At 49.3% G+C, this 26,224-nt stretch overlaps 1 protein-coding gene and 1 long non-coding RNA gene across 5 annotated transcripts in view; one reads left to right on the top strand and one right to left on the bottom strand.

Moving 5' to 3' along the window:
- The window catches only part of CALB2 (calbindin 2), a 28,985-nt gene extending 22,415 nt beyond the window's left edge, over nt 1-6,570 (top strand). Inside the window, exons 7-11 of the mRNA XM_043599617.1 lie at nt 369-424; nt 738-777; nt 1,518-1,571; nt 2,164-2,235; nt 5,872-6,570. Coding sequence (XP_043455552.1) covers nt 369-424; nt 738-777; nt 1,518-1,571; nt 2,164-2,235; nt 5,872-5,988 — 339 coding nt within the window. The 3' untranslated portion in view covers nt 5,989-6,570. The remainder of the gene's footprint in view (nt 1-368; nt 425-737; nt 778-1,517; nt 1,572-2,163; nt 2,236-5,871) is intronic.
- LOC122494434 lies at nt 1,892-25,313 on the bottom strand. 4 transcript variants are annotated; one of them, XR_006300167.1, is made up of 8 exons: nt 25,157-25,313; nt 24,407-24,546; nt 21,496-21,652; nt 12,975-13,053; nt 12,636-12,880; nt 6,406-6,511; nt 2,960-3,103; nt 1,892-2,214 (listed from the first exon to the last, which is right to left on the bottom strand). It is a non-coding gene; the product is annotated as an uncharacterized LOC122494434 (long non-coding RNA). The 4 variants fall into 4 exon arrangements; XR_006300166.1 differs by lacking the exon at nt 12,636-12,880 and having other exon boundaries at nt 25,157-25,309; XR_006300164.1 differs by lacking the exons at nt 12,636-12,880; nt 12,975-13,053 and having other exon boundaries at nt 25,157-25,307.
- Nucleotides 25,314-26,224: the final 911 nt, after the last annotated feature.

The raw sequence follows: 26,224 nt of genomic DNA, 5'->3' as shown, positions 1-26,224 counted from the left end.
CAGCTGGCAAAAGGGATGCTAGTTCATGGCCCCACACACCCTCTCTCTGAGATCCTCACTGGGCTAGTGGGAGACTGGGAGTATCTGTTTCCATGACAACCTCCACAGCTCCAGGAGAGGATGGGCTTGGGGAGGGTGGGCCTTTGGTGCTGGCTGGCTGTGTTTCTGTGGCCCTTGCCCCGAGAAGGGGAGGGAGGAGCAGTGATCAATTTAGACCATGCTGGTCCCTGACCTCCAGGCGACCTCAGAAGAGGCAGGAGGCCACCCCACCCATCCTCCTTCCTCTCCAGTAGAAGGGAATGGCAGGTCAAGGTCCCACATGAGAGGTCAAAGCAAATAACCCAGGCACCTCTGTCTGTCCTAAACAGCTACGGATGTTTGACCTGAACGGGGATGGCAAATTGGGCCTCTCGGAGATGTCCCGGTAAGTGCCTGACCTCACCCCCACGATCACTTTTACCAGGACCTGTGCAGACCATTCCTGTGCCACCTGCCCTGGCTCTAAGACCAATCAGCAGGGAGAGTGACAGTTCAGGGGTCCTGAAGCTCAAGACCAAGCTAGATAGAGTGTCAGTACCTCAGTGTGTCTGCCTCCCTCTTTTTAGAACTTGCCACTAATTCCTAAGTGCTCACAGATGGTTCCAGAAGTACAGGCACTGCTTCTGCATCCCCCCACGTGCAAGTTGTTCTTGCCTCTACCCTGTCTCCTAAGCTCTGCTCTAACACTTTCTTTCCAGACTGTTGCCTGTACAGGAAAACTTCCTGCTTAAATTTCAGGTAAAAGAACCACTCTGCTTTTCTTCACTTCTTCCCTTCCCTCATCCCTGTGTGCTTCACTCTGCCACCCTCCTGTCCACCCTCCACACACATGTGCATGCACATATATACATGCACACTCAGACACATGTACTTGCTCACTCGTGCACACATACACATGTGTGCATGCACACATACAGGTGCACAGTGAGACATGTACTCGCTCACTCATGCACATACGCACATACGTGTGCACACACAGACACATGTGCTCGCTTACTCATGCACATACTCACATGCACACATACACGTGCACACACAGACACATGCACTCACTTGTACACACATACACATATACATGCAGACATGTGCACTCACTTGTGCACAAGTGCACACGCACGTGTGTGCATGCACACATACATGTGCACACGTGTGCATACCCACATATACGTGCAAACACACACATGCGCTTGTTCACTCATGCACACATGCGCGCACACACATACATACACATGCACAGACACACACGAGCTCACTCACTTGTGCACATATGCACATGTGCACATGCAAACATACACATGCAAATGCAGACACGTGCTCACTCGTGCACATGCATACACATGCACGCATACACGTGCACACACAAATGCACTCACTGATGCACATGCACACACACGTGTGCACAAAGACACATGCCCTCACTAGCACGCACACACTCTCCAGGGCTTTTGCTTCTCTCTTTAATACATTGGACCTTACAGGGCATGAAACTGACCTCTGAGGAGTTCAATGCGATCTTCACATTTTACGACAAGGTAAGAGGGAGGACAGCATGCGACGGAAAAGCAGGGGGCCCCATCGGCAGGGGAGCCCCTGGCCAAATGGCTCAACCCTGTCCTTCGGAATCAGGAGGCGCTCAGTACTGCACCCTTGGTGCCAGGTCATAATTGTGCACTGGAGCCGATTGTTTTGCTAAGAAGTTGGGAGTGAGAAGGCCTCCTGACCACGCACCAGCCCTTCCTTTACTGCCCCCACCCGTGTGACTCCTGTAGTCCCCCTCATAACCGAAGGGTGGGGGATAAACTTCAGATAGCCCCTGTATTCATCCTGACATCGCAGGGAGTTAGCTAAATGCTTCTTGAACCTCATTTATATTTTCAATGCAAATGAAAAACACCAGAAAGCAAATTTGCCCCAAAATGTCCTGTTCCTGCCTTGACTGGTAAAGTCAGCAGTTAGGTGTCATCCTGGCACCGCACGGTGTGAACACCTTCTGCACAGAGTAAAGGGAAGGTTAGACTCTGCAAGCTCCCGGGAAGAGTTGGGGGAATGGGGAGGCAAGGTCAGGGGTGGAGGGGCCTGAGTTCTAGAGCTCTGTGCTGCCTCTCCTCTGCTCCCCATCACCAGGACGGGAGTGGCTACATTGATGAGAATGAGCTGGATGCCCTGCTGAAGGACCTGTATGAGAAAAACAAGAAGGTAAACAACGGAGTCTGGAGGTCTAGGAAGGTGGTTCTGGGGCAGGAGAGAGGCTTCTCAGGGAGGGTGGAAAAGGAATGTGGGGTGTATTTTGCTCTTCTGATCACCCATAACTAAGCAATGGCAGTTTTGGGGTTGTTGTTTTGTTTTTCTGGTTGGATGATTGGCTGGCTGGTTTATGTTTTTTTTTTAATGTAGTAAAATAGACTTAACACAAAGTTTACCATCATAACCATTCAGCAGTATTAAATAATCCACACTGTTGGGCAACCATCACTACCACCATGCCCAGGGCTCTCTGCATCTTTTTTTAAAGTTTTTTTTAATGTTTATTTATTTTTGACAGAGAGAGAGAGAGAGACAGAGCATGAGTGGGGGAGGGTCAGAGAGAGGGGAGACACAGAATCCAAAGCAGGCTCCAGGCTCTGAGCTGTCAGCACAGAGCCTGACGTGGGGCTCAAACTCAAGAGTTGTGAGATCGTGACCTGAGCTGAAGTTGGACACTTAACCGACTGAGCTACCCAGGCACCCCCCAGAGCTCTCGGCATCTTGGAAAACTGAAACTCCATCCTCATTAAACAACTGCTCTCTGCTCCTCCCTCCCCTCCCAGTCCCTGCTCCCCACTGCCTGCTGGCACCGACCATTCCACTTTGTCTCGAATTTTACTTCTTTTGGTGCATTCTAGAAATGGACTCATGCAGTATTTGTCTATGATCGGCTTACCTCACTTAGCATAATGTCCTCCAGGTTCATCCATGTTGTAGCATGTGTTGGAATTTCCTTCCTTTTTAAGGCTAATACTCCATTGCGTGTCTATACCATCTTTTTTTCTGCTCATCCGTCAACAGCCACTTGGGTTGTTTCCACCTGTTGGCAGTTTTGAATGATGCTATGATGGGGCACTGGCAGCCTGACTAGCACAGCTCATGGAGTGTCAGCCAAATTGCCATCAGAAAAGTCTTTTTGCACAAGGAGAGATTTGAGATAGAAGGGTCCAGTGGGAGGTGAAGATTTTCCAAATCAATTAACTGCAGAGTCTGGGGCTGAGCAAGAGGCTCATAGGAGCCACAGAAGCATTTGTTGCTCAGAGAAAAGGTGGAGAACTATTGCTTTGCTTCCAGGGACAGACCCCACGTGGCCCTCCACGGGCTCATCCAGGTGCCTGGGGAGCAGGGAGGGGGCGGGGCGGCAGGTGGACCAGGATCCAGCAGCTCTTTTTGTAGCCATTTTCCTTCACCTCCAGGAAAATGCCTTTCTCTGAGCAAATAGTTTTGCGGTTTTCTTTAATTAGATGAACACTCTATAATTTCTTGTGGTGTCTAACTGCCTCTGCTGCCAGGCAAGAACTAAATTTACTGCTCGATTTCAGGGGGAAAAAAATTCATCGCAGCCTCTGTCTCCCCTTCCAATTGCTTTCTGACTTCTTCATCTTTGTCCTGAATATCATTCTTCATTCCTTTCACCCTATATTTATTTTGTTTTTGTTATCTTCAGGTGCTTTTTGAAAGAGGCAGACAATAAATTATAAACAAATACTACTTAGGAAGAAGGACATATTCACCAGGTGTTTTAACTCAGCAGACTTTTTCCTGGCATCAAATTCTAGAAGAAAATTATTTATGCACCCTTATGTGTCCAAGGAATGTTGGGCATCCTAATGGGAAATATCTTTAACTGTAATTGTATTAATGAGGCATAATTATTCTCCATATGGCCCTGCTGGACACCTGAGGGTGATCAGCCCTGAGGCCAAGCATTAAATCTTGAAAGTGACCTAAGTAGGCTCTTTCTTAATTACCACAAAATACAGCTGAGATGGCTGCACAGGTTCACTTGAGGTAGGGAAACAAAAACAGAGTCAGGGGTTGGGTTTAGGAAGCACCCCTGAAGGTTAGAGAACAAAGATATCAATATAGTTGTTTACCTGGGAGCCTGCTACCTGTACAAAGCTCAAGACATGGCCCCCGGGGCTGGACAGGATGAGTCCATAGAGCCCCAGGACCGTAAACAGCAGCACCCGAGCTGGGAAGGGAGACGCCGTTCTTGTGAACCCACCTGGCAGACTCACATTCCCTTTTGATGGTGCAGGACTGAGATACGGTTTCTGAGCAGATGCGTGTTTGATGTTCCTGAGGAACAGACTGGTGAGGCCCAACCTCAGTATTTCTCACCACTCCTGAGACAACTGCAGCTCGCTAAAGCCGTCCTCGGCTCCAAGCAGAACTTCTAGACCTGGAAACCGTGCAGCCCCGTCCCTTCACGCTGCTAAGATTCTTGATGCCACATTGAATCGGCAGTGGGGCAGGGGGAGGGGAGGAGGGGTCTCGAGCTCCAGGTTGATATATGGGGTTCCTTCCTTGGCTCCTAATTTGAATGGTAGGTAGTATTATGAACTAGGTAATATTTCCACGGACTTCACAACTTGAGGGAAGATGCTTCCCAAAGCTAGAGACGCTCGCAAAGGGCCCTTGGGGTGGGTAGTGGCACAAAACCAAGAACCGGTCACATAAGGGGATGTCCTGAAAACCAAATGACAAAAGACTGACCTTTGAGCACCAAAAAAGGAGGTGACTGAGCACAGGTGAGCCAGGTAAATATTAGATAGACCTTGGAACCCAGGAGACTGAGGATATTTATGGCTGTGGAGTTGGTCCAGCCCTTTAGCAAATACCTTAGTCTTTATACTCAGGTTTCTTATTAGTTGAATAGGGATAAAGACCGTCAGCCTGAAAGGGGAGGTATTAAAAAAAAAAAAAAAGAAAAGAAAAGAAAGAAAATCTGCCAACATTTTCAAGATTAAAAAAAGGGGTGGGGGAGGAGTAGGAGGGAGGGTGTGTCTAAGCCAGGGAGAAAGGAAAAGAAAAAGATAGTATAAGCCATGGATGACCTTGCTATATTTCAGACCTAATGGTTATTTGTGTTCAAATCAATTACTGTAAAGTAGGTATTCAACACAAGGCATATCAGGTATTAATGTTCTGTTTAATGTTGGCCTCTATTTTACCTGAGACAATGGACATATGTCCGTGGGTCACCTGTCTTAGTGGGCCCTGAAGGTCACAGAAGCCAGTGAACAAGAAGTAGGAGGTGAGCTTTGCTGCTGGAGGAGGCAGGAGTTAGAATTCCTTGTTTAAATGGGTGAGGTTTAGGAAAGGATGGTCCATGGGGCCTGCAGACAAGACCAGGGCACTTTCCCAGCATTCTCTTCCTCACATGCAAGGACCCAGACGGAGGGACTGGAGGTCTAGTTAAGTAAAGGACCGGATTCAAATTATGCAGAGATAATGGCTGCCATCACAATAGCTACCGATTTGGGGGTGCATGCTCTATGTCAGGTGCTGTGCTATGTGTTCACGCCCATTCCCTCCGCTAACCATCCTAACACCTCAATGAGGCAGACACTGTGGTTCGTGTACCCATCTTACAGATGAGGCAGCTGAGCTGAGACTCAGAAAGGTTCAGTACTCTCCCCAAAGCAATGCAGCAAGTGAGAGTTGAACCAGAGCTTTCTGACTCCAAAGCCCATGCTTTGCTGAAGAGAAAGGCTGTGGCCCAAGTGTTTGCGAGTGAGTAGGTGAGACGTTCTGGTGGGGCCGTCCAGTGAGGGGCTCTTACTCATTCCTTCTGTCTCCTAGGAAATGAATATCCAACAGCTCACCAACTACAGAAAGAGCGTCATGTCCTTGGCTGAGGCGGGGAAGCTCTACCGCAAGGACCTGGAGATTGTCCTCTGCAGCGAGCCCCCCATGTAAAGGGGGGCCAGGGGCTGCTTCTCCACCGTCCCCAAACCCTGCCCCGGCTGCCCTGCCACTTCTACCCGGACCCAGAGATCGTGAGCGACCCTCCTCCGCCCCTGCAACCTGCACACACCAGCCCGCAGAGCAGAAAAGGAGAGACGGAGGGAGGGTTGCTGACGGGCCTTCCGGAGCCCCCTCCACCCTCCCCCTGACCTGACCCGGCAAACTGCTCTGCCTGCAGTAGGGCACCAACCGCATGGGAGGTGGGCGGGGCATGGGCGGAGCTTCCCTGCCCCTCTCCGCTGCGATGCATGAGCTCCTCCGCTGTACGATTTAGGCTTCTGTGTCCCACGGAGTGGACCCTTCCCTCCCGCTCTGCTCCCCTCCTTCCCATGCCACCACCCACCCAAACTCCCAAGTTCCATCCACCACCTTGCTAAAGGCATAGCTGTCTTCTCGAAGTCCCTGTTCGTGGAGGGTGCCGGCCCTTTGTCCTCTTGACTCAGCGTGCTCCTTTTCTCTGTGGGTTCCTTGTCTCCTTGTTTACCAAAGAAGAGTTTACAGACAATAAAGGGAAGCGTTCTGTGTGGAAGCTCACCCAGTTCTGGTCAAGTGGTTGACTTCTGTCTACAGTTAGCAGCGCTTACTGACCAAGAGGGAGCCAGTGCAGGGCAGAGCCTGGAGATGGATCCCACGGATTGGATCCACATTCCTTCCAGTAGGGGCACCAACTGGGTGTGGCAACAGTGGGACCAGGTAGCCCCCCACCCCCAGCAGGGGTACCTCCAACCAGGAGTTCTGGACCCCCCACATTGAACCACTCCTCCTCAAAGTGTAATTTACCCCACAACTCATCTGATGCCTCACATGGATCTACGGAGCTAAGATCCTAAAATAGAGAACTAATTTTTTGAAATGCTGTCATTCACTGTCTACAGGATGCATTTGGACATTACTTCATTTAATGCCGCAGCAATCCTATGGGATGGATCCCATTTTCAGAAGTAGAACCTGGAGCTGAGACATTAACTTGTTCAGGGTGATATAACTCCCCCGTTGTATACCAACGTGGCTAGGCACTTGGTCACCAACTTGACTGAGGCAGTATACCACCAAGGTGGGGGCAGGGAGGGCTATACGGGGATCATAAAGAAGCCTCATTTCTTTCACAGCCACACCCTCCCCTGAGGGAGCCCATCCTGTTCCCCACCTGCATGATACAGCCCAGGAGGTCACCTGACCTCCGTCTACCTACCCTCAGCTGACTGGGCCAGTTAGTGTCTCCTGGGACCCAAGGTGGACATCCAGGGCCATCAGAGTGTGTGGCACTGAAGCTAGGTGATGATACAACTTTGGAGGCAAGAGGTGGCAATCCCAAACCAAGCCCGAACTAATGCTGGAGAGAGTAGAACCCAGCGACTAGGACAGGGAGTCGGCCAGAGAGCAGTGGAGAACACGTGCAGAGAAAAACACAGGAAAGAAGGAATAGAATACAAAACAGAAACAAACAGAGTGTAGGGCAGGTGGGCCAGCTAGCAGCTCCCATGAGGCCCTGCTACACTTGTGGATTCCCATTTCCCTGCCCTCCCTAGGCATCAGACAAGGGCACTTCCTGCCCACCAGGTGCATCTCTGTAGGATGCAGTCTCACAGCTGCTCCACTTGCCTGTGCTTTCCCTCCGAGCATCCCAGGCAAGAGGGGGAGGAGCAGCTGTCATGGTTTGGGACCCGAGCTTGCAGCTCTTAGATGGGGTTTGCTGGAGTCCCCTCTCCCAGGCCCGCTTTCTGCTCAGCCGAAGGGGAAGCTCACGCTCTCCAGGAGACCTAACCAGGCTGGTTAGTTGATTCTGAACACAGATACCCGTTGATCAAGGACAGAGGGAAGGAGGAGAAGGAGGCCGAGGCCATGACAGTGGGTGCCATGGTGGGTGCCATTGTGAATGAGGTCCTGACTCTTCTGTATTGGGAGTCTGCACTGAGTGATCCCCAACAGGGAGTGTGGGGTGGCATCGCGATTTCCCTCCACAGCTTCTTTCTCTCCCATCAGCTCCAGACCCATGGCTGCCTGACTGGCAGATGCATCAGGAGCCAGCGTGCTCCCAACAGGACTCCTCCCTGGGAGGAAGAACCTGGCCCAGCCCCTCACTGGCTGAGTGGAATTTCCCATTCCAGATAGGGGCTTCCCAGGCCTGCAAGAGGCTGATACATACACAGACTTCAACCTTGAAGGCATTTGTCTCCGGGGTGCATTCTGTCATCACACACAGTTCCCTCTGGAACAAACCCACGTAACCACATTTTGGAGGGAGCGCCTGCATTCCTGTTCTCCCAGGCGCACCCCAGGCCCGCATTTCCCTTGACCCGTGTTTCTCCAGCTGACTCCATCAACTCCCTGGCTCCTAATACAGGTCAGCAGAAACGTCTACTAAGAGAAGGAAAATGCCCAGGGGCACCAAGTCCACCCAGCAAGTCCGGAGGCAGAGGGCAGGACTCACAGCCTGAACTCAGTGAGCTGGAAGGGCCAACACGAGGTGGTTCCCAGAGCAGGCTGGTCAAACCCACAAGATGCCAGGTCACTGGGAAGAAGCTTTTAGGGTTTGGACCACTGCAGTTCTCCTCTCCAGGAAAGTGCTAATAACATTTTCCTGACAGCTACTTTCCACCACACTTGCATGGGGAGACAACAAGACGACAAAGATGTGGGAGATAGGTCTGGTGGCACTGAGAGGCTGTGGCTCTCTGACAGCTCAGGGAACATGTGATCCCACAGCCACCTTGACTGTATGGCCCACAAACCTGATTGGCAGCAGTAATGGAGTAACTGTCCCTTCGCCTGGGAATCCCTCCCTGGCTTCCCAGTGTTTAGCTTGGGTGCCACTCACATGGGCACCTTGCATTTATTTGCTCCATTTTCTTCTTTCAATAACAAGTATTTACTAAGTACTTCCATGGGAGCTTATCCTCTCAGGTGAAACACAATAAACATAAAGGTATCAAAATGTAAAGTAGGGATAAGTACTCTCAAGAAAAACTTCAACAAGGGAAAGGGACAGAAAAGGCAGAAGTGCCATTTTAAGTTCTCTGAAAAGGTGGTATTCAAGCAGAGACTGAAGTAAGGAAGTGAAACTTGCTGCCATCTTAAGAGAGTCCAGACTGAGGAAACGGCAAATGCAAAGGCCCTGAGGTAGAAGAGTTCCTCGCACACTTAGAAAGAAGTTCCCTGAGGCCAGAGCAGAATGAAGGTCAGGGGTGAACAGATGAGGTGGGGAAATAGGCGAGACCAGGTCAGGTGCTGTGTCAGGAAACCATGATAAAAAGGACTTGATCTCATCATGGGAAGGGAAGCCATCGGGGGCTACATCAGAGAAGTTCCATAATTTATTTTAAAGGTCAGTCTGGCTCCTCTATGAACACTAAACTATAGGAGGCAAGAGGAAAAGCAGAGGCACCATTTAGGAGGATTCAGTAGTGCGGCTGAGAAATGCTGATGACTTGGACGGAAGTGGGCGTGGGTGTGGAATTAAGTATCAGATCCCAACCTGCCTCTGAGACTAAAACAAAGGGGCTTGCTGAGGGCTGGGTAAGTACTATGAGAGAGAAACAAGTCAAGAATGACCCTGAGGCTGCTGGCTTGAGTAACTGGATGCATTGCTGACAGATGCCAGGAACCCAGGTGGAAGAGGAACAGGTTGGGGGAAGGGTGCGGAGGAATTAGGATCTGTGACAGGCGGTGAGATACCAACAGAAAACAGACAGCACGTTCACAGTGCTGGGTGTTCAATAACTATCGTGAGATGGATGCTGGAGACACAGTAGTGAGGAGGACAGTCCCTGGCTGCCCTGGTGAGAGCTTAAAGATGCCTGGGCCTGTGAGGTGAGGAAGCTGCCAACTCAGCGTGGTAGGCAGTGGATCCGGGGAAGGCAACCAAAGAGGCCCTTAGCTTAGACTGGCGGTGGGGGGTGCAGGGAGGGTGGGAATTCCCAGGTGAGAATTCCTACCAGGGAAAAAAAACAAAAACAAAAAAGCATAAAGGATGGTACCAAAGCCCAAGGTAGCCAGGCTCATCTGGGGGAAGCACGGAGAGCTGAAGCACAGAGAGAGAAGTGAGAAATAAAGCTCAAGGGGGGCACCTGGGTGGCGCAGTCGGTTAAGCGTCCGACTTCAGCCAGGTCACGACCTTGCGGTCCGTGAGTTCGAGCCCCACGTCGGGCTCTGGGCTGATGGCTCAGAGCCTGGAGCCTGTTTCCGATTCTGTGTCTCCCTCTCTCTCTGCCCTTCCCCCGTTCATGCTCTGTCTCTCTCTGTCCCAAAAATAAATAAACGTTGAAAAAAAATTTTTTTAATAAAGTTCAAGGGCCAGACAGGACCAGCTCCAGAGGGGCCCTGATGCCTCACTTCCCCAGGCTGCTCTGTGACTCCTCCCTTCCTCTTCTCCTTCTAGTCTCCAGCAAATGTCACCTCCTCAGAGAGGCCTACTCTGATTAACCTGTACGCCACGGCACCCCAGCACTCCATAGCTCCTCCCTGGCAGTATCTTTTCCCCAGGGCACCAGGAGCACCTGACCTGGTATGTGTTCCGGCTGTTCCCCCGGCCAGAGCGGGAGTCCCTGAGGGCGGGCAAGCTCATCCTGCATGGGTCCTGCCCAGGCCTGCTCAACCCACACACCTAGGGGCACCATTCCTTCCAGCTTCCCCACCTAGGACCCCTCAACTCCCCAGAATTATGGCTCCCCCAAAGATGTCCGGATGTAGTCAATACATTATCTTACTTGGCACAGGGGAATTGAGGTGGTAGAAGGAATTAGTGTTGCTAATCAGCTCACTTTAGGGACATTACCCCAGCAGGCCCGAAGTAATCACAAGGGTCCTTAGATGCGAAAGAGGGAGGCAGAAGTCAGAGTAATGCAATATGAGAAAGACTCAGCCAGCCATTGCTGGCTTTCAAGGTAGAAGCAGGAGGCATCCAGAAACCAGGAAAAGCAGGAAAACAGATTCTCCCTTGGAGGCTGCAGAAGTCCATGATACTTTGATTTTAGCCCATTTCAGACTTTTGACCTCCAGAGCCATAAGATAGTATGTGTAGTTTTAAGGCACCAAGTCCATGGTAACTGGTTGCAGCAGTGATTACACGGGCAAAGACACAGTCCACCTCCTCATTAGTATCTGTGTTCCCATCACATGATGAACTGTGGGCAAGAATGGATCTTCCTGGATAATCCTAGTTGCACACACACACCAGGCACAGTGCCTGGTGCCATAATATCTCTTCATGGCAGCTATGGGATCCTATCTACTGTGGTGGCTAGGGCTGAAGGGCCAGAAGCTTGCTCTGCCTCCAGCTGGGAGTTCTGTGGCTGCCCCAGGATTCACAGGGACTCAATTGGTTCTGAATTTGGGAAGGTGCACCTGGTGCACTGCCTCCTCCTTCAGAGATGTGAATCCTCCAAATGTGGCCGACCCCTCAAGGGAACAGATCTGTCTGCCCTGGCGGAGGAGCTGACCCAACAGACACATGGATCCCCTGGCAGAGGCAGGGAAGACGCTAAGGAGTGCACATGAGTGGCCAATATACACACACACAGAAGACTGATATCCAACCTGAAGATTTAGAGGGCATTTATGAGAGCAGCAATCCAGTTAAAAGGCACCTGGATGGAAGCTCATGCCAGGAGATCAAACTTCCAATAAATGTTTATAATAGCCATAAAAAATAAGTAAAAGAGGGACATCGCCGGCCCTCAGGGAAATGCAAATGAAAACCATTACACACCAGTGAAAACCGAGTACCATTTTTAAATGCCTTATTTCTGTTTACAAAAGCAGAGTCTACTAAATTGTGGGGGTTACAGGGAGCCGAGGAAGAGAAAAGGCTTCCTCAGAGAACCAGAAAATAGAGCAATAAAATAGTACCAATCATTTAAATAACCACAATAAGATTTATATACACAATGGAATACTACGTGGCAATGAGAAAGAATGAAATCTGGCCCTTTGTAGCAATGTGGATGGAACTGGAGAGTGTGATGCTAAGTGAAATAAGTCATACAGAAAAAGACAGATACCGTATGGTTTCACTCTTATGTGGATCCTGAGAAACTTAACGGAAGACCATGAGGGAGGGGAAGGAAAAAAAAAAGAGAGATTAGAGAGGGAGGGAGCCAAAACATAAGAGACTCTTAAAAAGTGAGAACAAACTGAGGGTTGATGGGGGGTGGGAGGGAGGGGAGGGTGGGTGACAGGTATTGAGGAGGGCACCTGTTGGGATGAGCACTGGGTGTTGTATGGAAACCATTAGACAATAAATTTCATATTAAGGAAGGAAGGAAGGAGGGAAGGAAGGAAGGAAGGAAGGAAGGAAGGAAGGAAGGAAGGAAGGAAGGAAGGAAGGAAGGAAGAAAGAAAAAAGAAAAGGAAAAAAATAAATAACCACAATAAAATTCCCTCATCATTCCGTGCAGTCCTATGTAATTCACTCTTGCTCCTCTGGGACCTTGGATTAGCAGTCTGCTTTCACGAAGCTGTCTTAGAGCTTCTGGAATGGAAAGAGTCCTGGAATTCCTGACTTGGTCCACTGGGACAGTCTTGAGAGTTGCTCAAGTGACATCAGCTCAGAAGCCTGCACCCAAGGGTCTATTCTTTAAAGGCTAGAAGGTTTGGAGTACCTGGTACAGTCATTTATCATGAGGCTGTAGACTGCCCTTTGTCACTGAAAACACAAACTGCAGCCTGCCCCTTAGAGCAGAACCTTCAGGGAAGCATCAAACGACAACATCTGTGAGGTGGCAAAGACGGCCTGGCTGTGCCTACTTTCTTACTCTCACCAATATCATCAGAATGGAGGAGAGTAGACATCTCTATCTGGGTACAGCACAGAAATCGTTCCTGAGACTTTAGATGGGTGCTTCCCCTGAGGGAAAAAAACATATGGGCAGTGAGGGCACTGACAAATCTCCAGGGACTTCCCACAAAACACAAACACGCACATTTTCTAAAATACTTACATTAACATCGCATCCATGTAAGCTTCACTTCAGGAAGGCGGAACGGGTCTTCTGATCTGACAACCCCTCTTGTGCGAATCTTACAACAGTAACACATCACACAAACCTCATTATTTCCAGCAGCTCTCTTTTAATAAGGAGCAAAAACAAATCTTTTGTGATTCTCCGGGATTCCTCTGGGGCATCTCAAACATCACTGTAGGTTGGAAAGATATCCTGAAAGTACCCTTTCATTCCCGCCACCCCCGTATATTTATTAAATTATTTGGTGAGGCAAAATCTAAAGAGTTGTCAGAAGAGATTTGGACACTTGATTAACCTATATCACAGGTACCCAAGAAAAAAACCTTTGGTTACACATGTAATTAAGTGGTAACATTTAAAAGTAAACAGATCCAAGAGAATTAGAAGACATGTGTCCACACAAAAACTTGCACACAGTATTCACAGCAGCGTTATTCATAATAGTCAAAGAGTGGAAGCAAGTCTAATGACCATCAACTGATGGATAAACAAAATACGGTTATATCCATACAATGGGATATTAATTGCCCACAAAATGCAATGAAGTACTGATATGTGCTACAATATGGATGAACCTTGAAAACATTAAGTAAAAGAGGCCAGACAAAAAAGGCCACATATTGTGTGACTCCATGTATATTATATGTTCATGACAGGCAAATCCATTGAGACCAGAGGTAGATTAATGGTGGCCTAGGCGGGGGGGGGGGGGGGGGGGGGGGGGGGGGCAGGGGTGAAAGGTAAGGGGGAGTGACTGCTTCTATCAGGAATTGGGGATTCTTTAGGGCCTTAACAATTAGGAATTAGGAATTCTACCTGGAATTAGGCAGAATTAGATGGTGGGGATGGTTGCACAGCTTAATAATAAAAACCACTAACCAATACTCTTTTCAAAGGTGAATAATATCTTAGTTTTCTTAAAAAAAAAAAAAGCCTGTGCAAGATATGGATTGTAAAATAAATAAGCAAAATAAACAGGAAAGTATACATATGGCATGTTCATAAGTGATGAGTTTTGTTCTTTGTGTTTTAAAATCACCTATTCTAGGACATGACAAATTCAACATAAGGCACCAGAAAGTATCCTGGTAAGACACAGAATCTCTGCTATCTAGAATAACCCTCCATATTGCAGGCAATTATCAGTAAATCAAGGAGGCAAGCCCATCAAACCTGAGCAAACTTTGCTAAAATACAATATATTTCATAGTTTCTTTTCCGATGCAGGTATTTTTAAAATAATATAAATGAAATTCACTTTCCAAACTTTATCCTCCATAGTGCCCTTTTTCACATTCTGGAACAAACTGACACTTTACTACAGGATATGAGTCTGCAGGATCAAAACTATTTTCATAATAATGTTAAAATATTATTTATGTTAATTTGCAATGTGTTCACCATTGCTACTGCAAATGAATCGATAAATATTTAATACAAACTACTGTCTCAATGTCTAATGTGGCAAGAATTGATAGTTTTAACCCACATAAACAAAAACTCTTTGGGTAATCCCAATAGGTTTTAAGCATGGAGAGGGAAAGATCGCATCTTAGAACATAGGGTTGAATGAAAAACAAAAAAAAGAATAAGAAATGGTATAACAATACCATCTATGTGAATTAAAAGAGCTTATACACAAGATAGCAATGATGTTTTGTTAGAGCATTCAAAAAAAGAAAAGACCAAAGACACGCATTGAGCATTCCAGAAGGACAGCATCCTGGGAGAGGGAGGAATGACGATGGGAAATTTCATCCAAAGGAATTAAAACACCAAGAGAAGGACCTTGCACAGACCACAGATAATGATCTGCCAAGAACTGAGGAGTGCTCCCACACCCCCCACCCAAAGGAAAACACCTGTGGGGTCTCCCACCCAGCTGCAGCTGCCCAGGACAGAGTGGACACCACAGAGAGACAGACCCTCTCACAGGTTCCCGGCACCATCTCCCTTCCTGGAGATGCCTCACCTGGAGGATTTTCTCCAGCAAATCCAGGCATGGTAAAGGAACAAAGGAGCATGGGTGGCCTAGGATAGGGAAGGCCAGTGGAGGTTGGTAGATCACTCAGGAGCAATGCAACCATCTTTATTATGTTCAGACCACCCACACTGACCAAATGGTTTGTTCAGTGGCAGGGATGAGGGTGGGAGGGCTGGGGGCGGGAGGGAAGGTGCAGGAAGCATATGTCATCCTGTTCAGTGGGCATTTTTGACATGCATAAGCTAGAGTGCCATGGTGCCCATTTGGGGAGGTGGTGGGGGTAGGAAAAAGGAACCCAGCAGAGACACAAAGAATCCTGACTGGAGGGCCAAAGGCTGAGAGAACAAAGTTCTTCGGGAGGCACAGAATGATCCCCAAGTTCAGGGCCACAGACATGTATGTACCAAAGAGGGCATGCTCCATCATGTGAAACCAACAACAGAAATATCAGTGATCAACACCAAGTGAGGAGCTGGTTTCTGCCTAACCGGCGTGCTGACCGGGAGGAAACTCGCCCCTTCCCAAAGAAGCACATCCCACTGTCATGCAGCTTGGTTATGAAGTCTGCCGTTGTTCCCACAACTATTCTTTGGAGCATTCGGTACGGGTGGTGAGTCTGCACCCACACTGGGGTCATTGAGTGAAGAACCAAAGCAGACCCATCCATGCCCGCCTGGGGCTCCCAGTCTGATGAGATGGCAAATAAACACTTGGCTGTTCTTGCCTCCTTGAGTCCCATACAAAATGCCTCATCTCATCCTATTCATCCCACTGATTTTAAGATGGCTCCTTCCCTCCATCTGCACTCGCTCTCCTCAACCTCAGCCTCTTCCCAATGCTAAATGAAAACACACGGCCTCCTCCTTCCAAAAATTATGAAGAATTTCGAGACAATGACAGCAGAGCATTAAACCAAGCAGAGGCTGCAAGTCCCTGAAGCCAGCCCGCCCACTCCCATGGGACAAAGAGAGAGAAACGAACTGGCAACCACTAGGGGCAGGGCAGGGCAGGGCAGGACAGGCCGACAGCACCCAGTTCTGGTCAGTGGGGCAGTGGCTCGTCAGCTTGTCTTGCCATGAGGAGGGGATTGGCTCTCACCACCAATGGCTCCAATAGGACCCAGAATCTCACCTTAAAAGGGATAGCTAAAATTTGTTAGAGCAGAAATTGCAAACAGAACTTAAAGGTTAAAGAAAAAGCAAGGTTTCTGAATGGTAGTTTTAAAACCCAAAGTAAAATTCTGAAGAGTTCTTCCCAATGACAAAACTAGGCTCTAAATCACAAAAGCCCAAGCAGCCTACCCTGGCTGTGGCAGCTGGGGACAGGGCCACGTGTCTCCTGGGGGTGGGGGGTTACTGTCAGCTCACAGAAAGGAAAAGCTGATGGGGTGCCAGCTGCCTCCTGGAGTCACAGCCTAGAGGTGAGAGTCTTTGTCTCTCTCCAAAGGTGGCCTCTGTGACTCCTGGGAAGGGGGCTGCGGCTCACGACTCCCTTTCCAGGGTGACTTTTCTTGGCCTCTCGTTTCAGGAAAATCACTGAAGTCAGTCACACTCTTCAGAAAACAGGATATTTCATCGAAGACTAAGCAGCTGAAACCATAGCTGGCTTAAAGGGTAAGGAGATGAAGAGTCACAGGCAAGAGAAATTGGCCCAAAAAGGTGAGGAGGCTACAAAAGTTCTGGAGAGTTAACACCTGCCAGCACCCCTCTGCCAAGGAGACTGGACAGAGTCTGTGCATTCACACCCCCAATTCCTCGTACCATTTACCAAGGCTCCCAGCAATACCCCCAGAATCCAATGCACCACAAGTCAGAAAGCAGCTGAAGCCCAGGATGAGAAAATACAAAGTCAGATGATAATGTCAGATCACAATCATCCCAGGACAAAATACTGCCCACAATGGCTGGAGAGGGGCAACCCTTTCTGTTCTAAAAGGAGAGGGGGGCATCACTATGCCATAGCAGGAAGAACTGGAAAGATGTATGGCCCGAAAGCTACCACAAAAATTGAGAAGAACATCACACAAGCCTTCAGAAGGCCACCAGCAACAAGTCAGGGCTCCGCAACACAAAGTCAGGAAGAAAGAGAGTGGTTTGAAAGAAATGCAGCCTTCCAATCCCAAGTGAGATCATGTGTCCAGTGGGCAAGAATTAGAAGAAAACATAAAGCAATGAAGGAGGCAGATGCTCCCTGAATTCAGTCAGTGCTCTCCTGGAACATGAAGGCAACACCATACAGGCCCTAACGAAGGCCATGGGCAACAAGCCACATTCATGCACAGACAGCTGATCAGGAAGGACAAAGAGCAGAAGCTGCTTGAGGAGGTGAAAATGGAACCAGCAGAAAATCCAAGACCTGGAGAAAAAAGTTTTAAAACAGGAAAGGTCCTCTAAAATCTACGTTTGGGTTGATGGGGGGTGGGAGGGAGGGGAGGGTGGGTGATGCGTATTGAGAAGGGCACCTTTTGGGATGAGCACTGGGTGTTGTATGGAAACCAATTTGACAATAAACTTCATATATTGAAAAAAAAATAAAATATAAATAAACAAACAAACAAACAAACAAACAAATAAATAAATAAATAAAATTTACGTTTGTATTGTAAACAGGAGAGCCATGAACTCTCATTCACAGCACAGGATGTTAAAAGAGCTCTTGCCACAGAGAAGAGGGGACCTGCCAATTTGAGGTACATTTTAGGACAAACACACCAAGAAAGAGAAAGAGACTTCAACAAACAGTGTCCCTCAAAACAGCTCCAAGAAGTAAGCAGTCACCAGAAACTTCCTGGAAGGCGCCCTCAATGACCAGAGAGCTCCTCTGGCCCAGCCCCCAAAACAGGTGAGACCTGGCTCCCAGCACCAATAATAAGCCGACCCGTGGGGTCTTTCTCTTCTTCCCAAAGGAGCCCAGCCTGGACTTGGAAGCCACAACACCAATTCCTAGGGGTCATGTGGGCCCTCAATTTCATGGCATGCCTCCTAGCAGGCACAACTGTGGTCCCACCAGTGAAGACAAAAAATCCTTCCCCTCTAAAGAGCTGGATGTCACAGGCCACCTGTCGTTTCCACAATTTCCATGATTTCTAAGACTAAGATGCCCAGCCCACTGGGGAGACCACCATCCCACCCAGAAGGACCTCCTGTCCTTCTACCTTTGGTTCTTCTTAGACAGTAGCTACTGAGAAAACACAATCCACACTTTCCCCAAGTAAGAACTTCCTTTTGCCCAAAAGGGTACATGCAGACAACAATCTGAGGTTTAGGGTTTTAAAAATCTGTGTGACCACTATAAAGACCACTGCTCAACCTGTTTCTTCCCAGCACCAACAATGAGCCAAACCGTAAGATCCTCCTTGTCCCTCCCGGGGGCGGCTTAGCCTAGACTAGGGTCAAGGCCTGCTGAGCACACCCCTACACCTTGTCCTGGGCTCATCTGGGGCCTCAGCTCCTGACTCCCTATCTGTGCTGCGCCCAAACCCTTCACTTCCGCAGGGAAGCACAGGAAAACCACTGTGTCTGTCAGTGTCCTAAAGGAACCAGCTCAGGGGCCATGAAGAGGGTCAATCCTGGGCTGACCCAGTCAGCACCGCCCCCTCCCACCAAGCCTCCTGGCTCTTCCAAATAAGAATGACGAGATTGTGGCCCCGCTGTGTGGATACTGGACACCCTCCAGCACCAGCTCTACTGTCCACACAGCAAATGGGAGGACTCCACAATGTTAAGACAATTTGCACCACAATCTTTGGTGCAGTTTGCCCGGCTTGAAGAGACTCCTTCTCAGAGGGGCCACCTGCAGCTAACGTCAGACCTGATATCCCAGCCCCATGGTTGCCATGCCCATCTGGGAAATGGAATCTCCCACAGCTATGAGGACCCGCAGCATCAACTGGGTCTACACAATGCAGCATCCTAGTGCGTGATTGAGAAATCCCAGGATAAGAGCCACATTGGCCCTGCAGAGGGCTGGCTCAATGTTTTTAAAGCATCTAGCATCATTGCTGTGGTTCACTACACTTACCCAACCCTAGACATCTCTGTGTGTCACCTTTGTCATGGCACCACCATGGTGGTGTCACCAGGTGCTAACTGGAATCCTTATCGTTGAGCTCACAGGACCATCTGTGCAGACGATGGTCCAGGTCCACACAAATGCCAAGGGGACTCAAATGCCCACACTCAGTGCTGTAGACATGCACCTCCAAGAGCCAGATTCTGTGTGGATTCTTAAACTTGGGTTAAGTGACAAGATCCCCAAACCCTACCGGGGAGAGGAGAGACTCAGGCAAAAAGCAGCCCCTGGTCCCCTTTGTCAGAGTCAATCCATCACCCAAGCTTGCTGCAACCACAGCATTTCCAAACCTTGCTTCTGCTGTCTACTACCAGGCATCACAGTACCAACGATAAGATACCATTGTGCTGGCAAACCCACAACGGAAGAACTGCCCAAAAGCAAGCTCCATGAGCATTCAGAAAAAAAAAAAAAAAAAAAAAAAAAAAAAGCTGCCAAAGTCTGGAGGAACATTCTTCACTCCTGGGCAGTGACACAAGAATTCCGGGGGAGATGTTAGAGCAGACATACGAGGAGTTAAGCAAGAGAAGGAGAGCTGAACCTTACTCATCTATGGAGGAGGATTTATCCTTTAAAAGTCGGGAAGTCAAAACCCTCATCATAGACTGGATGCCTCCCGCCACAAGGGCACCCAGTGTAGGGTATTCTTAGACCACCTGCTAAACATTGCGGACGTCAAATGCTTCCAATTCTTCTACCATATCTGTTTCCTGCTGGGCCTTCTCCTTAAAACCCTTCTCTGGCCTTTCCCCTGAATGAGGAATTACCAATTTGAGGTTTGTGGTTTAAAAAAAGAAAAAAATGTATTCACCACAAAAGATTACCTCAAGACCTTGTTCTCCACAGAATGAACTGTTTAACTTTCATTATAGCCCAGGTTTCAATAGTAAATGACTGAGTGATTTATGTTGTATTTTAATGCTCTAAAAACCCTTTAAGTGTGGGGCGCCTGGGTGGCGCAGTCGGTTAAGCGTCCGACTTCAGCCAGGTCACGATCTCACGGTCCGTGAGTTCGAGCCCCGCGTCAGGCTCTGGGCTGATGGCTCAGAGCCTGGAGCCTGTTTCCGATTCTGTGTCTCCCTCTCTCTCTGCCCCTCCCCCGTTCATGCTCTGTCTCTCTCTGTCCCAAAAATAAATAAACGTTGAAAAAAAAAAAATAATAAAAAAAAAAAAAAAAAAAACCTTTAAGTGAAAAGAAATACAATAAAAACCAAGTTCCAATCGATCCAGCTGCCCAGCCAGGTTAAGAAACCAGTCATTTATATCAAACGGGGCCAGGGTTTGGAAAGCCTGTGGTCCATCAACTTTGAAAAACCCTCTGTCAGGATGTCACTGGACCCCCCAGACAGTGCATAGAAGTAGGCAGACACACTGAGATTCAGAAAATAACCTTGGTATATGAACTTCAGCACAGCCAGCCACTCACTGCCACTAACTGCGGGTTCATGGCATAGAAAGCTTTGCAAGGCAGAAATTCTCCCCCGGAGGCAGTCTGTCTCCCTCTCACCTCCCTGAGGACATTTAGCAACATCTGGAGACATTTTTGGTTGTCACAACCAGCCTCTCCTGGGGAAGAGCTACAGATGCTGCTGGTCATTGTACAACACGCAGGACAGCCCCCAGCCCCCACGACAAAGAGTTATCCGGACCCAAATGTCAATAGTGCTGAGCCTGAGAAACTCTGGTCAGGAATGAAGATACTTGAACCCTCCGAGGCGTCCAATCTTGAGTCATGACCCTTTGGGCATCTTAGCACGTAGACCCTGTGCTTGAGGGGGAAAGCTACTTATGCACGCAGACACAGACACAAGGTTTTGCAGCTTGGGAGGGGGTGGTTCACCAGTCCCTGATGCCATTTAACATCCCCCTGCTCCAGTATCAGGCACCCAAAGATATTGAGGTCAGGTACTCTTCTTAGGGAGTATTCCTATTTTTTTAAATCCTTCTAAGTAAAAGAAACCCTGCTCTAAAGAACCTCTAGCACGTATCGTTCCATTTAAACCTAACAGCCATCTAATCAGATAGGATCACCATGTGACAGAGAAGGACACCGAGGTACAGAGAGGTGACAGAGCCAGTAAGTGGCAGAACTGCAGGCATGGCCCAGGCTCAGGCTGCCAGCGCATACCGGGCACTCCGACACCAGTCTGGCTTTCCGCGGGGTTCACACTCCTCAGCCGCCCTCCACTCACTGGGAGACGGTTGGCCAGCTGCCCTATCACACTGGCCTCAGCCGGGACAGCGGCTCCAGAGGACGGCATGGACGTGGACACCTGGCATAGAGCAGAGGCAGTGCCCTCCCCGTGGCCACCGAGTTTGCGGGGAGAGGGACCCTGCTCCGACTCTCCCAAGTTGAAGGTCTGGGCGGGTGTTGCCCTGGGATCAGGCAGGACAGGAAGCCACGGTCTGGGTCAGATCCTTCTCATCTCCAACTGCGCTCACCTGTGAACGTGGCCTTCCACACCAGCAGCCGATCGGTGGAGTCAGCAAGTCAGCTCCGAGACACATCACCTGTGCATCTGCGGCCACCAAAGCTGCCCACCCAGACTTCTACCAGGCCCGGCTCTGTGCTCCTCAGAGGCCCACAGCCAGCCAATATCTGGAAAATAATGAGTGACGGTGAGTCCTCAAAGTTTCCTTATTTTTCCTTCATTAAACCTCTCCTTGTTCCCCGAAAATGCCTCTGCTTTTGTTTCACAGCAAGAGGTTGCTCGGGGAGCTGCTGTTCAGGGACCTCCCCCAGCTGAGACTGTGCCCCAGGACTCATCCTCCATCCTCACTTCCGGGCGGCCACTCTTCAGTCTCCCCCCGGCTTCCTGTTGAAAACCACCCAGCATAGCACCTTTGCATCCCTGGAGGCCTGTGACAAGCAGGAAACTGCATCCAAGCAAACTGTCTTCACAGGCACATTTTTCTCAGTTTGCAAATACACATCCTCAAATCTAAAACTTCTGTTTCAGAAGACAACAGTCAGCCCGATTTAACGGACATTACCCATTTGCTGAGTGTGTACAATACAGCCCACATCTGCACCCTGTTTGGCTCATCTCTTACGAGGCCCCAGCTCCTTCCCTTGACTGGCTATCTCATCACCCCTCAGTAGTGCACTGGCGGCTTCTGGGAAGGGGATGGGAAATGCCCAGTTCAGGACCAATCCCCACAGCAGGAGACGGTGGCTCTTCTGGATTCTGGTCCCCTAAGGGCACTGTCTGAGGCCACAAAGCATGGATGGCCCACACAGCAGCACTACAGCCCGGCATGATTTGGGGGATGCTCTGCATCCTGGAACAGGCTGGAAGCTACGGACCCGGCCATTTGGTGGAGAGGAAATAGGCCCAGAGAGGTGAAGTGAATGTGTCAAGACCACACAGATACTCAGTGTGTCAAAGCGCATCCTTGGCTCCAGGGCCTTAGTGTATTTGTGAGCTGGTGGCATCAACAGAACCTTCTTACTTTTCATTCCTAGAGAACAGGCTGTGTAGACGAGGGTCTCCTTCCAGCACATTCAGCCCAGCTAAGAGGAGCCAGGCCAGGTGCGCTAGTGTTAACTTGTGGGCATCCTGCCACTGGGATCAGCATTTCTGCTCCAGACGGAGAGGACTAGGGCACCAGAAGTGGGGACCTAGGTGGGGCCAGAGCGCCCCCTGCTGTCTAATTGCTAAGCGACCCAAGCCTCACGTCTGCCTCCCTGATTTCTTGTGCTCCCTGGCCAGGAAAGTTGAGGGCTGGGTTCAGGGTACACTCCCTCCTGGGGAGTTTCTCATTTCATTCTAGACAACCCGGGGGAGGCCCCAGGCTCCCTGGTAGCGGAGTCATGCCCACCATGCTTTTCTGTTTCTCCCTTGCTGCACCTCTGAATGTGTCCAGTCAGCATCACATATTGAGGGCTTTCTGCGGCCCAGCCACGGGTCTGGTACTTTATGAACCAGAAATGACAAGCCACTGTTCCAGAAACCCCACCACCACCCCTGTGGAGTCTCTGCAATGAGGCAGATAACCAAGGAAAACAGTGAAGCAAAGATCTGACAGAGGTTGAGAGCCAAGGGATGGAGAACCAACCAAGTACCAAGGAAACGGGTCAGAGGGGCTCTAATGGCGGATGTGGTGAGTCTAAAGAGGAAACAAAAGCAGACAGACATGGAGAGAGGGGAAAGGCATTTCTGGGGGCAGGAACAGACACAGCCAACGCTCCTCCTCACTTGTCCCTTGTCCCAACTGCTTCCCCTTCCTCCCGCTCTTCCTCCTAACTCACCATGGGTCATGGAGACTGTCCACCTCAAGAATCCCCCCACCTCTCGGCCTCTCTGGCCAGGTCCGTGTCTGCCAGGATTCCTATGACCCTCCCAGCTCTTTTACCTTGGCCCTGCTGATGAACATGTGGTTTCCTGAACCCTACACAAAAGCCTGTCTGCAATCTGGACCCTGGAGAATTCGATACATGGGACAAATTTCTTACGCAGGGGATTCAGTAAAGTCTAAATCATCCTTTGCCCCTAAGAAAGGGAAATCGTCCCAGGGAAGCAGGAAAGGTACAAAGGAGTCATGCTGAGGGAAGTTTCTCTACAAGTTAGGTGGAAGGAGCAAGTTCACTCTGCACCCCGTGCAAGACAAGAGGAAGTGGGCAGGAAGGGATAGGATCCCCATGGAGAGACGGAGTTAAGAAGCAAAGACTTGGAGCAGGAAGACCCAGGAGAGGTCTGTGGGACATTGCAAGGAGGAGAATTTCCCAGGAGGCAGCTGTAGGGTTGGAAGCAGGAAAGGGACATAGTAAAAAGTGTGCTTATAAAGATTTCTAGGACAAACAGTGCCCAGTCTCTCTGCAGCGGCTCTGATCAACCTGTACTCCAGGAGCGACTGGGTGACTCAGTTGGTTAAGTGTCCAGCTCTTGATTTCCACTTACAGCATAATCTCATGGTTTGTGGGATCGAGCCCCAAGTCAGGCTCTGCACAGACAGCATGGAGCCTGCTTGGGATTCTCTCTCTCTCCTTCTCTCTCTGCCTCTCTCTCTCTCTCTCTCTCTCTCTCTCTCTCTTTATCTCTCAAGCTAAATAAATAAACTTAAAACAATTTTTTTTTTCAACCTGCCCTCCAGCTGGGAAGGGTGGGGACAGCTTGAGATCACCAGCATTCAGCAGAGCCTTGGCCCTTGAAGGCATCCTGCAAATGACCATCTCCATGGGATGCCAGTCTTTAACACAAGGGCCATTTAATACTCAAGGTCCAGATCAGAACAGGAAATAGAAGTACTACTTTTGTGACCTTAAGCTTGTTACAGCACAGAATGGGAACAATAATAAAACCTCCCTCATAAGGTTACAGTGAGAATTGTCTGTGATAATACACAGTCCTACCTGGCATCTAGCGGCTGGTTGAAATCACGACAACGCCGTTCTACTTCTTAAAACCTGCTCTTCCCAGGGCTTCGGGGACTTTACACCGGTTTGGTAGCCTCTGCAGCCGTTTGACTTGCTCCCTCAATCTCCTGTTTTCCCTAATGAAATGGTAGCCTTTGTGAGTACTGTACACATGTGAAAGCACTTTACATATGCAAGGCATTTAATCCTACAATGGTGCTTTGAAAACAGGTTCTATTCCTTCCCGATTTAAAGACTAAAGTCAAGGAAACTCCAGGACAGAGCTCCCACGTGCACACACCAGGGGTCCGAATGGACTGGGGTTACTGGATCAAACGCCCCTCCCCTGAGCACGATTTCACATGGCCCCACAGTGAGACTGCCTGGGACTCTGCCTGGGCTCCTTCAGGACCCTTGAGCCACACTTTCTTCCTCCATAGCCCCTCCTCTGGCTGCTGTGGGAACCCATCTCACTCTGCTTTGAGCCTCCATCTTCTCCTTTGATCAACAGACCCACATTTCCAAAGGCGAGTGAAATATATGCACATGGATATCTGTCTTCCCCTAAAGCCCAACCAGCTCCAAGCTCCTGACCCTGTCCTCCAGCCTCAGCCTCAGGCACCTCCAAGAAAGCACTAGGTTCCTTCTATCCAGAAGTCTAGTTCTCGTCCAGTAGGGGTCCTGGAGAGCAGCCACCTGTCCTCAGAGGCCACTCACAGACCCTAGCAGAGCAAATGTCGGACTCACCCATCTCAAACCAGTCAGCCCTCCCAGCTCCTCTCTTGTGGCTCACAGTGCCACCTTTCCTCCCATCCTCTGAGACCGAAGCTGTCCCCTGGACCCATCCCTCTCCAGCAGCCTTCTCACTCCCCCAACAGTCCTTTAGCCTGGAAACTGTCTCCCAACTGCCTCTCGGATTGTTCCCTTCCCCAACATTCCAACTGACCAACCGGTCATCCGCTCATCCGCACCCCCCAACCCCCTTGAGTCTTGACCACAGTCTGGCTTCTGTCAGAATCAATTCCCAGTTGTGCGTCTTACCCAGTGAATCATAAACTCCTTGGGAACAGGAACTGGCTCTACTTATTTTCCATCCCCACGAAACTGATTGCCCTGGCACACAAAACCATTAATCTATTTTAAGTAAATAAATTTGGGGATTTACTTAAATCAGAAAATGTCTGATTCAGAGGGAGCATTTGATTAAAAAATAGTCTCGGGGCACCTGGGTGGTTCAGTCAGTTAAGCATCCAACCTCGGCTCAGGTCATGATCTCACAGCTCATGAGTTCAAGCCCCACGTCGGGCTCTGTGCTGACAGCTCAGAGCCTGGAGCCTGCTTCAGATTCTGTGTCTCCCTCTTTCTCTGCCGCTCCACAGCACGTGAGCACAAGCGCTCTCTCTCAAAAATATACATTAAAAAAAATTTTTTTTAATTAGCCTGCAAGTTCTATATACTTCCTGACACAGAAACATGAAATTGCCCATACCCACAACCCAGGTCACCATGCCCCTTGTCATGCAGACATCACACCTACCCTGTCTTTATTGATTCATTTGTTTATTCTGTTTGAGCACTGACTGGTCACTCAAATATTTCTTGAGCAGAATGAATAAAAGAGATGTTAAAGTTCACCTGATCCAGGGGAATACTAGAAACACCCAGGGAGTTTGTTAAAAATACAACCCCTAGCCCCATTTCTAAGATTTACCAAATCAGAATCTCTGGAGGAAGACCCAAGGGCTTTCACTTTTATTCATTTGTTTTTAATTTTTCACTTTTTCTCTTAATTTTTAGACTTAGAAAATAGTTTGA

This window comes from Prionailurus bengalensis, chromosome E2, assembly GCF_016509475.1.
Source record: "Prionailurus bengalensis isolate Pbe53 chromosome E2, Fcat_Pben_1.1_paternal_pri, whole genome shotgun sequence".
Classification (NCBI taxonomy): domain Eukaryota; kingdom Metazoa; phylum Chordata; class Mammalia; order Carnivora; family Felidae; genus Prionailurus; species Prionailurus bengalensis.
Note: the sequence above shows the minus strand (reverse complement) of the source record. Positions and strands in the feature narration are given on the sequence as shown.